Source organism: Sinocyclocheilus rhinocerous, unplaced genomic scaffold, assembly GCF_001515625.1.
Source record: "Sinocyclocheilus rhinocerous isolate Xijiao unplaced genomic scaffold, SAMN03320098_v1.1 scaffold821, whole genome shotgun sequence".
Classification (NCBI taxonomy): Eukaryota; Metazoa; Chordata; class Actinopteri; order Cypriniformes; family Cyprinidae; genus Sinocyclocheilus; species Sinocyclocheilus rhinocerous.
In genome coordinates this window covers 58,858-72,091 of record NW_015623656.1, presented here as the reverse complement: position 1 = coordinate 72,091, position 13,234 = coordinate 58,858, and the positions used below count along the sequence as shown (strand labels likewise).

At 37.2% G+C, this 13,234-nt stretch overlaps 1 protein-coding gene across 7 annotated transcripts in view; it reads left to right on the top strand.

The window, feature by feature from the left end:
• The first annotated feature begins 1,256 nt into the window (after positions 1-1,256).
• synrg (synergin, gamma) overlaps positions 1,257-13,234 on the top strand; it is a 52,965-nt gene continuing 40,987 nt past the window's right edge. For 5 of the 7 annotated variants that reach the window (XM_016519297.1, XM_016519229.1, XM_016519154.1 and 2 more), the window contains exons 1-7: positions 1,257-1,345; positions 6,852-6,892; positions 7,026-7,144; positions 7,234-7,361; positions 7,439-7,544; positions 9,601-9,712; positions 11,682-11,984. In XM_016519297.1, coding sequence (XP_016374783.1) covers positions 1,311-1,345; positions 6,852-6,892; positions 7,026-7,144; positions 7,234-7,361; positions 7,439-7,544; positions 9,601-9,712; positions 11,682-11,984 — 844 coding nt within the window. In that variant the 5' untranslated portion in view covers positions 1,257-1,310. The remainder of the gene's footprint in view (positions 1,346-6,851; positions 6,893-7,025; positions 7,145-7,233; positions 7,362-7,438; positions 7,545-9,600; positions 9,713-11,681; positions 11,985-13,234) is intronic. The other 2 variants (XM_016519450.1, XM_016519374.1) reach the window with 1 other exon arrangement.

Genomic DNA, 13,234 nt, shown 5'->3' with positions numbered 1-13,234 from the left:
ATATATATATATATATATATATATATGTGTGTGTGTGTGTGTGTGTGTGCGCATATATATAATTTTTTAATCAACTTATGTTTACAAAAAACAATTATTTCAACAAATATTCCAGTACTTTCCTTTAATTATAACAAAAAAGGGGGACAATCTTTAAACTGTTGATATTCAAGAAACAACATCTATCTATCTATCTAGTTTATTTATAAGGCTATATTTTTATTAGAGGCTATTTTTTAATTAATTAATGTATTAATAAGTTTATTGCTAGAAAACACCAAGATCAAATCAGTGTTATTATGGTTATTACTAAAACTTATAAAAAATGTATAAAATAAAATAAATTATAATATCTTATTTTGTTTTTGACCATAAAGACATGTTAAAAATAATAAAAACCTTATAAAAATTACAAAGCACAACAAAATTACTAAAATTTTTAACTAAAATTAAAATGGACACAGAAAATATAAAAATAAAAGCTAGTTTGAAATACTAATAAAACTATAATAGTATATCAATGACACTAAAATAACACTTGATCAAACAAATCAGAATTTTAAAACGTATTTCGTCATGTTCCACATTTTAGTAACAGGGCTGCAAGTGCATATAGAATGAAAACAAAATGAAATACAAATTTAAAATACAACTGACTATTTGTTGAAACCCAAAGACAAAACTTTTCAGGCCCCGTTTTAACCCTGCTGGTGGGAATTTTAAGGTTTAGCAGAAAGAGTGCTTTATTCGACAAATTGATTTAAGCTAATGAGAATTTGGTTCAGAGATTTGGGTTTATAGTGTTTTAGCAATTCAGAAAAACTGTAAGATGCTCAAAGTTACGTTTAGCGCCCCCTGGGACAAACCAGAGCCCATTTTTAAGATCTGTAGGACAAATACTACAATGGCGCCATCGCCTGTGCAATATGGGAACTACAACGACCGCAGGCGGTGGAACAAGAGCAAAAACTGTGCCATTCACAAAACATCGAAATGATAATAACATGTAAGATACACACGATACAATATCTCAAATTTATGTTTACAACTTAAAGAAATTTACAAAATTGTCAACGGTTATCATTATATTAAGAAACCATTTTCTAAACGTTAAGACGAAACGTAAAATGAATTCCTATATAAAAAGTATTGAACTGAAATGTATCAGTTTAGGTGCTTCCAATTATTTCAAGACTTGATCAAGACACAATAAAACGTTGTTGTAATGAAGGTGACGCAGCTGGTGGAGTGACCCGGAAGTTGCGCAGATCTCTCCTCTCGGATGACGTCACTTCGTTGAGCTGTTTAAGATGGCGCTTCGGCCCGGATCAGGGGGAGGTGGCAGGTACAGAATTTCACACTTTAACACTCTGTTATCTATTTCTGTCTACATGTATACACCTGCTAAAGTCAGTATATGTTAATTCACGAGAATGTTTGAAAATTCATCCGTTGGTGCCGCACAGTTTCACTTTATTCAGCGCACCGTCTGCAGTGTTAATGGCTGATGCTGGTCAGCTGTGATGGTGATGTGACGTTTGTCATACTGCATCACAATGATCAACCGTCACGTTTCTGTTCGTTTCTATTCCTTTGACATATACGGGGATACATAGCGATATTGATGCTCGAACATTATTATTATACCGCTTGTCAGCCGACTGACTACCACCCAGAATTGGGCATTTGTTGGCCGTGTCTCAACCTAGTGTACTGCCTTCTTAGACAGCCTTTTGGAGTCTGTGGGTTTGTTCGAACGTTCTAATCGTTGATGACGCCCTACAATTTTATACGAACGCATTGTTTCCTACAGAATTCTTTGCTGTTTTTCCCATACCAAAATGTTTTGCAGCCCTGTCCACCTTTCGCTATACACCTTTAGATAATACAAATATAAAAACCTACACATAAGCGTATTCATGTGTTTTAATATTTTTTCTTTTGTAAATAATATTGCAGTTATCTTTAACTTCGCATTTTCATATGAAAACCAGGTTCAGTATCAAGTAATGATACTGGTTTAAGTTTCACAAACCCTAAATATGCAACATTTTCAGAGAATTTGTAGTTAAGGAAGTCAGTCAAATGTTGATTTATTGAGTTGGTTCAGTTAATTATTGGTAGGTCTTTCTGAGTTCTGTAACTGCCAATTGTGTGAGTGTTTTCAGAGATTAATTAAAATAAAACCGGTTTCGTAGGAGTCATTTGTTCATGAATCAGACTTCACTGTTAGCGCAGTATATTTGTTTTTTCATGCAACCCAAAGCAACAGAGGAACCTCTGTGAATGTTCTAACATGCCTAATTCAATTTGAATATTTGAAAGTGTTTATTCTGATCAAATTTGATTTGATTGATGTCCAGAACATTTTACTTTTCAATGAATCCTTGCTTCCAAAAACTTGTATCTGAATGTTGATGTACAAAACTTAAATTAGATTCAAACATTCAAAATTGTTTCCTGGTATATGATAAACATTCTCCACATTGTTATTGGTTCATATCAAGGTTAAAAGGAAGGGTAGACCAGACCAGAGCCACCCTGACCAGCATGATTTATGTTTGCAGATGAGACATCAGGTCCTGACTCCTGACTGTGATGAGGATCTTAACAGCTCCCAAATATATTCATAGCTGTACTGTAACTGCAGTGCTGCATTTCTTTTTGCATATATAGTTGACCGGATCAACATCGTATCGCCCTCATGGGTGCCACTGAGCTTACAGATTTTGATATCGGGCCAGTAAGGCACTTTGAATGTACCAAAGTTTTCATAAAGTAGACCACATTACTGCCAGAAAGGATCGAAAGACCAACTTCATGTTTTATTTACCTAAAGGGCTTTAGTCTCTGCTGAACGGCTTGAATAATGAATGTCTAGTTTCAAACGGCGCAGCACCAGGTGATGCTGATACCTGCCGTGAAACTAAATAACCACAGGGCTCTACATAGTGCTGCTTTATTTTGGCGTTATAATAAAAGTTCAACAGCATAATCCTAATTTACATGGAAGGACTTTTCAAGTCTTTTGGCACTTCTGTAAATGATGAGGAACATGCTCATGTGATGTCAGTGACAAATTGAATGCTGTTTAGCTGCTAAAGCTATATATTAAAGGAGAAAATTTGCAAATTGCTTATAAGAATTAATTTCGATGGAGTTTTTCAATAATTATGTAACAGGATTTAGCAGTTTGCAGAAGAAACGGCTCCATGAAGTTAGATTTAGTCTGGTGGCTGTGGCTGAAACATTTTCCATATGGTTGCGTCTCTCAGACAGCTGCAGTGGAGGGCATAGGGAGTTTATTGGAACAGGTGTAACTGTATTGTTGCTGCTAACACCCTGAAAGATGCTTATCAGGTCTGAGAGTTCAGAAAAAAATGACTGAAGACAGCAATGTCAGAGATGCAATCTGTTATTCTGTTTGAAAGTCACTAAATAAATAAGCCTGCCCAACCACATGGAGCCAACACAAAGGTTTTGACAGTTTTCAAATTACCATATCTAGTGCTGGAAGGTAAGAGCTGATTATCCGTGAGTCGTGAAAAAAAAAAAAGGATAAAGGACATATCCATAAAATATGGATATATATCCATAAAAAGGATTTAGGGACTCCTGCGTGTATTATTTAGAGGTTTGTTTGGTTAAAAAGTTGAATATTAAAGGGTTAGTTCACCCAAAAATGAAAATTAACCTGTGTTTTACCCCCACTTAAAGCATCCTTTAAACACTTTTCTATCACTTCCGCCATCTGTCATACGCGGAAGGCTTTCCGGCGCATGACGTAAGACGTCGGCTTTGCGTGATTAGTGACGAATGTGGAGACAAAACAAAACACCGTTCACGAATTAGAAGTACAAAACGAGGATTTGTAAACAAAAATGTCGGAGGATTTCGATATAAGCCAAGAGGAGACTGGTTTTCCTTTGCTAAAGTAAGGAAACTTTGTTTCCTTTGCTCCTGCATTTCTCAGAGGCGCGTGTACGTCTTGCGTCATCCGCCTAAACGTCTTCCGCTAGAGAAAAGTGTTTATTACGTTTGAAATATGGATATTTTCTTACAAAAAATGCATGGATTCGCTACAGGAGGCCTTTATTCACCCCCCGGAGCCGTATGAGGGACGTTTTATTACGGATGCACGCACTTTTTCACGTCTTCTGAGCTGTTGATAACCGAACACCTGCTTACCCCCATTGAAAGGCTTGGAGGGGCCAGGAAAATGTTGAATATAGCTCCGATTGGATTCGTCTGAAAGAAGAAAGTCACATACACCTAGGATGCTTTGAGGGTGATTTTTGGGTGAACTAACCCTTTAAGTATTCAACCTAGGCTCATTGGAAAAATGTGCCTCTACCTTAAATTTAGCAAAATTCAAAAAAACGTACTTGTATGTCCATTTTACTGCAGTTTTCAGCTGAAATAAACGCTAGAGGCAATAAAACACCATCCACCTTTATTACTTTTCACACAAATTGTAATCACATAATAAGATTATTTTTGTGCTGCTCTGCATGACCTTTGCATTTGATGATTGCATCACAAAACCAGCTCTATATATATGGCCAACCCGATTTCACAAGAATTCATACATATTTTACGAGGTGGCTAATTCGTACAAATGCATATGGCCTTGCTAAATCGTACGTATTTTACGAGTTCCCCAATTCGTATGAATTTGAATCAATTTAACTACCCCACACCTAAACCTACCCGTCACTGGGGTCTAGACAAATCATACAAAATCGTATGAGTGAGGTTGCACAAATTCGTACGTATTAGCCACCTCGTGAAATACGTACGAAATGGTCATGAGATAGCGCTGTTATGGCTTGTCTGATGTAGTAAACTTGCTCGATACCTCACCTAGTAAAGCATTGCACTTGCGATGCGGAGCGCTCGGGCACAAGTTATAATACTCGAATATATAGAGTGATTTATGGTTTGTGATCAGTCACATTTGTCTTTTTTTGGCAGAGAAAGTGAGTGGGGGAAAAAAGTAAAAAAGGTAAATCTTGAAAAAAAAAAAAGTTTATCCTGAAGTTCTGCCAACACCTTTGTTTATTGATGCATATTATTTTATTTTTTTGTGGGACTTTTTTTAATGTTCAGTCATTTGCGCATCTGCTGCCATAATGTTAAATTATCTTCATTTAAAAGCTTTTGTCAGCAGATGTTATGATTGATTTTATTTGATTATAACTAATGGATTGACTTAATATTTATTCATTAATAATAATATATTAAAATTGATTATGTACAAGCAATATAATTAGATTTAAGAGCTGTGATGGAGAGTTAGTCTTTTTTGATACAAAAACATATCAACATTATAAAGGCTCTGCATGAGTGTTATGGAGATATCAAATCTGCTGTTTACATGTGTTTCTCAAAGACAAAGTTCTGTCAGTAAAGCTCATTCTCAGGTTTTATAACCAGGTTTGCTCATGGATGGATGGATGGATGGATGTTGGCAGTAACAGTTTAAAATGGTGGCTAGACGTGATCTCCCCACCCTGATGTCACAGCCGATCTCTCTTTGAATGTTAATCTGCCTTAATCCAGTGTTTTATTTTTTCTTCTCCCTCTGTTGTATCTCAGTCTCTGTGAGCGCTGCAAAGCCGTGAGCCTGCAGGCGAACAGATGCAACACAGACAAACACATCGCTCTGAGCCAGAGAACCTCAGTGGAGTGTTAGCCCACATTTCAGACTATTGGCAAAGCAAACAAAACTAGGCTAACTCTGGATGAGTTACTTCTGCAATTAAGACACCAAATGTGAAATAATGAAAGAGTTTTAATACAACAAGAAATCTGTAGAATGTTTTTCCAATTCTCAATGGTGCTTTTTGAATCATTTGTCCCTTCAGTTTATTACGTACAAAATACCATAGTAATTCTGTGGTATTGTTTAAAGTATTTTTAAATTAATATTATAATAATTCGGCAGTCGCTAGTAGCCGACTAAAACGACTTGATTTTGGTCTGGTTCCTCCTTCAAATTGAATGGGATTTTTTGCCACCAAGTTCATTAACCTGCTGGTAAAGTAGTGATATTCCAAAATGTTTTTTTTTTATTTTAACCAAAACACTGAAACAAAATTGGGGTAATTCAACTCTGAATGCTCTTCAGGATGCTGTGTTTTCAGGTGATGAATTAAACCAGTTGTAGTAAATTTCTTTGGCAGCAAGCTGCCTCTTGATATTTCAGCAAAATAAATTGTACATATTGCTACTCTAGGATATTTTTGGTCAACATTTTTACCTGTTGTGTGTCCACATTGCTGACATTTTTATCTGTTGGCGTAGCCCATCCAAGTTGTCAAAACGCGTCATGGGAAAAAGGCAAATTCAATTTTTTATTTTTAATTAATTTTTTTTTGCTAAATATTTCTGTTGCCAATTTTTGCTTGAAAATTTTGGTCCCTAGCAAGCATCACTAATATTTATTAAAGTTGTCTTTATATTACTGTTGTAGGTTCTTCCACTGATCATAAGTGTTTTGGTAAAATCATACTACATGGCTTCATTCCATAAGGAATCTATTCTATTTAATATTTTTCTTACCTGTGAGAGCAACATAATGGACTGCCAATATTGGAATGATTTGATTTCCACTGCGGCGCAATGACTTGAAGTACCTTCTAGAATAATGGACTTGGGCTGTTTCAAAAATGTTTTCTCCGTTGTATGATTGATTGGTTGCCTTTAGTCAAAATTTTCCTCCGTCTCTTGAATGCGGAGGGCAATAGTGTAAAGACATTAACTTCACACTGAAATGAGCTTCAGGGCTTTGAAATGGGCAGCCTGGTAAATGGCTACAATATTGAATGTGTCTGTCTTTTTTGTTCTAGTTTTATGTACCCTGTAGGAGGGGGCATTGGACCACCACAAGGTAAGCAGCTGACGTTTTGTCTATTTTGACTCTTTTTACATTAGATCGTTTTGTTGGATACATTTCTCCAGTATAACATTTAAATGGAAAAAACAATATTTATGTTCTTAAACTTGTCGTCTTTTAATGGCAGGAATGATGCCCATGCAGCAGCAACAGCAGCAGGGCTTCCCCATGGTCCAGGTCATGCAGCCCAACATGCAAGGCATGATGAATTTTGGAGCACAGATGCCTGGTGCCATGCCAATACAGGTTTGATTTATATATGTTAGCCATCAAAAATTTGGACACCAGAATCACTAATCTCTCATGATTGGGATGTCTTGATCTCGTGCTTCTAGGGTGGGATGGCGATGGGCATGCAGACTCCCGGGATGCAGTTCATGGGTCAGCCTCAGTTCATGGGCATGAGGGGCCCGGGGCCACAGTTCCCTGCGGACCTACAGAAGCAGATGGCGGAGGAGCATCAGTAAGGCTTTACATATTCACGCTGCCGGAAAGTTGTTTGTACACCGGAACTCGTCTCTGATCAGTGTGTGTCCACAGAAAACGTCTGGAGCAGCAGCAGCGGATGCTGGAGGAGGACAGGAAGAGAAGACAGTTTGAGGAGCAGAAACAGAAACTACGCCTACTGAGCAGCGTCAAACCCAAAGTGAGCAAGTCAATGTGATATAAAAATGACTCTTACTTTCTAAATAATAGACCTGTTGTGATTTATAAAATAATTCCTTGGTTAGTATTAGAGCCCGACCGATATGGGTTTTTTGGGGGCCGATACCGATATTAGGGAGTAAAAAAAGACTGATACCGATATATCGGGCGATATTCTTTGTGTAGGCTATATTATAGTACAGTATAGTCAAAAGTTTGGACACACTTCCCATTCGTGTCTCCAAACTTTTGACTGGTACTGTATATAGAATACAGTATATAGCCTACATAAACAGAATATATATACATAATCACATTTTTTGCAATGATAACTCAAATGTGGATGATGATGATGATGATGCATTTATATAGTGCTTTTATTGTGTATTGTTGTACACCCAAAGCGCTTTACAATCATGTGGGGGGGGTCTCTCCTCAACCACCACCAGTGTGCAGCATCCACTTGGTGTGGATGATCAAACGCGTGGATGATCTTGGTGGGGATGATCAAACACTTATAATGATGTGACAAACATAGGCCTATAGTGGAGGCAGGGTATTTAACAATTTAACAATAAACTTTATTATTCAAAATGAGTCTGACATCAGTGCACTTAACGGTAAACTTCACTTCACTTATTATAAATAACTTAACACAAAGGCCTATGTAATGGAGGCAGGGTATTTAACAATTTAACAATAAACTTTATTATTCAAAATGAGTCTGACATCAGTGCACTTAACGGTAAACTTCACTTCACTTATTATAAATAACTTAACACAAATAGACCAAAATATATATAACTTGAATTAAGAAATTAAACGAGGGCAAGCAAGATACTGACAAACCAACAGGGGCAGGTTTATGCAGGAAGCACAGCTTTTCAATCTGCTACGTTACTGACTGTACTGACAAACTGTGCTGACACCGTGTCCGCGCCGCAACAGGATGCGACAAAGCGACTGTTGAAAATCATTTGAACTTTGTGTCAGCACGTCATAAATAGAACGAGGCATCAGTTTACTGCATCTAGTGTAGACAACATACACCGGACGCGCACCGCGCAATGTGATAAGAATGAGTTCTGGGCCGCGTGATCAGCTCCGGTGGCTGTAACACAGGCTTTAATGCGCCGCAGACGTGTGCCGTGATGCGCAGATCAGCTCTAGTCTCTAACGTCACCGAATCTGCTGTTAAAAATGAGCCATCCATTCATCATATCATCGTGCAGAACTAAGAATTAGAATCATTGTAATGTGACGATCAAATATAGGTGCCGGGTGGGTTGCGGGCGGATAATTTGAAGCAGCGGACTCGGGTGAAGTTTGAGCTCATCCGCGCATCTCTACACTACACTGACCTGGGTTGCCAGTAACAAACAATGGAGTGCGCTCTGCTGGACAAACGAAGGAATTACACCATTCAGAAGCATTTAATCTGCGTTATATGTTCTGTAAAAAAATGTTCATATCGGTGGCATATTCGCCGATACCGATATATCGGCGACAGGCTCATATCGGCCGATAATATCGGCTAAACGATATATTTTCCAAGAATATATTGGCATCCAAATAGAGTGTTTGATAGGGAATATAAACGCAATAAATATTTGAAAGGTTTATTAAAGTAATATTGAGTTATTATTGCTGCAGTATCACTGTCTGCTTTACAAATTGTTATTTTAGTATTACTGAGATACTATTATATTTTTTCCTAAATATTTTAAGTTAGTTTTTATTTTTTCTGTTTTTGTTTTAATTTCAGTTAGTTTAATTTTATTGTTGGTCTTTTTGTCGTAGGATTAATTAACATTAAATATCTGTATAGTTTATTAATTTTAATTTAGTTTTAGTAATCTAAAATATAGTGTATAAATATATGTGAATAATATATTAAAGCCAATAAAAACTTCTGTTACTTAAAATATTTGAAGTAACAAAAGTATTTTTTTTTTGTTTTGTTTTAGTATTACTTAACTATAATAACTTTGCAATATATACTTTTTCTTGCATATCAGCTTCTCCAAACTCAAAACAAAATTGCTATTTTTGTACAGACTGGGGAGAAGAGTCGTGACGATGCCTTAGAGGCCATCAAAGGAAATCTAGATGGGTTCAGCAGAGATGCCAAGATGCATCCAACACCATCTTCACAGTCTAAGAAACCAGGTACATCCAGTGACACGTTCCAGCTGCCTGACTGCCTTCAGGCCATTTGCTTTTAAAGTCCCTGCTCATGACGTCAAGGGTCGCATCAGTGGCCCAGACAGCTTTTGACAAGGTCACAGTGACTGGCGAGCGCTGAAGAACATTACCAGGGATGCACTCACACACTGTTAAAGGGATAGTTCACCCAAAAATAAAAATCCTGTAATCATTTACTCACCCGCATCTCTGAATGTCCTTTCCCATGGAACACAGAAGGAGGATTTGAAGAACTGTACTGGATGCTGTTTTCTGTGCATTTTCATACAGGTTTGGGCTGACATGAGAGTGAGTGAATGATGACAATTTTATTTCTTCAGTGAACTATCCCTTTATAGTGTTTCTTTTCTGTCTCAATGCAAACACACCACATCTTTATCATTGAGTCAAATAGCTGTTTTATTCCCAGCAGCCACCAGGAGGCCCTCCAGATGTTTCCACTGAGTGTTTGCTGTTTCCTTATCCTCCATGTAACGCATTATCCTCCACCTTCACACTGGCTGTTTCACCCCTCACACCTGCAGAAGAGCTTCATATCACTCACTGTTTCTAGTCAGCTGCTGCAACTGTTTCTGCTCTAACGGTTTAGTTTGGAAAGAGTCCAAAATGTATTTGTTGCCACCTCTGCCAATTGCTGGTGGTGAATTGAGAAAAAAATGAACTGGTTATGAAGATTTATTACAGGCTATTTTTGTTTGGGGTCAGTAAGTTTTTGAAAGAAATGTCTTTCTCTCTTATGCACATCATACTTCATTTATTTGATCAAAAGTGCAAAAAAGAGAGATCTTGTTAAATATTATTGCACTTTTAAATATCTTTTCTATTTTAATATATTTAAAAATATAATTTATTCCTCTGATGCAAACTGAATTTCACCATCATTACTCCAGTCTTCAGTGTCACCTGATCCTTCACAAATCATTCTAATATGCTTATTTGCCACTTGAGAAACATTTCATATTATTATCAATGTTGAGAACAGTTGTGCTGCTTAATATTTAATTAAGCTTAAAAAAAAATTGATTTTTTTTTTCAGAATGAATCAAAAGAACATCATTTATTTGAAATAGAAATATTTTGTAGCATTACAAATGTCTTTACTGTCACTTTTGATATTCACACAAAAAATATTACTGACCCCAAACTTCTTAATGGTAGTGTATATGGAAGAAAGTTTTCTATATCTAATACAAACCTCTAATGGTACCTTTTGAAATGTACCATGTTAAAAAAAAAGGTTTTGGATTTGAATAGCATGCGTCATCAGTCAGAGGTCAGATTGTCATTCTTAAGATTGGACTTAAACCATGTAATGTTGCAGTTGGTTGATACCAGCCAATTGGCAAGTAACTGTTTATTCACTAACCAAAGCCAATTTTAACTCCGATTTGGTTTGAACATTCACATCTTGTTTTACATCCATAATGTGACATTTTTGAGCAAAACAGTATTTAAAAAAAAAATTGGGGCAGAAATTAATTGGATGGTAAGGTATGGATGTTCCATAGCTGACTGCAGTCAGATGAATGAGAATGAGACTTTGCTAAAATAATGCTTAAATAGTTAAGTGATGTTCGCAGAAAAGGAAAGACAAGCATTTTCTTAGTCAATCATTCATGGTAAGACCAGAAATGAGTGTCAAGTAAATAAAATAAAAAAAAGGTAAATTTTGTTTTCATGTTGACTTGAATTTTGGACCCTGCTAGTAATTATAGTAAGAAATTGAAAAATGTATAAACAAGTACATTTCCATTGACATTTTCATTTAAAGGTTGCATTTGTTTTGTATATTAAAATAGCAGCACCACACCTAATGAAATTCAGTACCCTCCTGTTGTTCTTGTAAAACGGTTTCTCATTTTTTCAGTCTCTATGAGGTCATAACTCATAATCTGTGTTTTGTCTGTCTCACTCTCTTGTTTGGTTTTTGCAGACTCATCGCCATCTCATTCCTCTGTCACCTCTCATACCCTTCCTCCTGCTTTCCCTGATGACGACGATGAGTTTAGTGACTTTGTGCAGGGCCCCGTCGATGCCGCCTCCTCATTCCCCTCTTCATCCCTCCCTCCATCCTCCCCTTCACTGAGAGCCGCTCACATTAGCCAGCCATTAGACATGGGGCCTGGCCAGCACCCCCCTTCCTCCTCTCTCCCTCACTCTGTCCCTTCATCTCTCCCTGTCTCACCTGCCATCCAACACTCTTCTGTCATCTCCAGCTCCCAATCTGCATTCCAAGGTAACGCCCCTTTCACGGTTTCTCACTTTGTCATGCCATCACTTGTTAGTACCCACAATCAAAGGTTAGATGCCATAACTACACTACTTAGTGTGCAAAAAGCATGTTATTCGTGTTTCAGTAAACTGGTAGATTCGGTTCACAAACTAGTTGTAATATTGAACAATGAGTTACATTTGCAGCTCATGTAAGAAAAAAAAGCTAGCACATTCCTGGGGGTTGTATGTGCCAGCCAAGCAACTCCCATTGACTTGAATGTGAATGGTAACGGATACCTTTCTTCAGATCTTTTAAACCTTTTTGCCCATAACCGCTATCTTGCTGTGTTCTTGACGCAGATTTTTACTTAAGTAAAAGTACAGAAGTACTTAAGTACCAAAAATAAAATTCCTTTTGTATGTCAATGCACTGTTTTATTGTTGGACGTAGTACTTGCAATACTTCTGAAGCAACTTAGAATACATTACACCTACTGAATACAGTACAGTGAAATCCTGTAAATACAGAGTGATAAGGAAGAAAAAAAATCAAACCTGCATGTAAGAAAAAAAAGCTAGCACATTCCTGGGGGTTGTATGTGCCAGCCAAGCAACTCCCATTGACTTGAATGTGAATGGTAACGGATACCTTTCTTCAGATCTTTTAAACCTTTTTGCCCATAACCGCTATCTTGCTGTGTTCTTGACGTAGAGTCAAAAGTCTGTCGAGGTTTCTGATTCAGATATGATGGTCACCATCTGTGAGATTTGCACAGTGATTCTGACTCAACCATCACCCTCCACCTCCCTTCGGTTTTGTCAGGTTGCAGATGGCATCCCATATGCTCTTATAATTTAAGCTGGAGTTCTATCAGCACAACAGCACATGCACACTATGCCGATTGTGACGGCGTACTGATAAGGAGCTCAGAGTGAAGCCTGCATAGATGCGTGTGATTGATAGTGTTACCGGTTTGGACAGAATTTATGCCATGGTGTCTATTACCACAGAAAAAAATGATTAAAACTAGAACTTAGAGATGACGTTCTCTGAGGGACATCTACCACTGACTGTGGCTCAGATTTCGTACTGTTAAAGGCAGAGTAAGTAATATAATATTGTGTCTAATATATACCACAATATTAACTTCTTATTATTGAATTGTTGAAAATAAATACCACAAATGCAACTGGTCAGTGTTCAAAAAATGCTGCGAAATCACTTCATGTAGCCCTACAAGAGTGATTACTGATAAACTGTCTGAAAAAGAA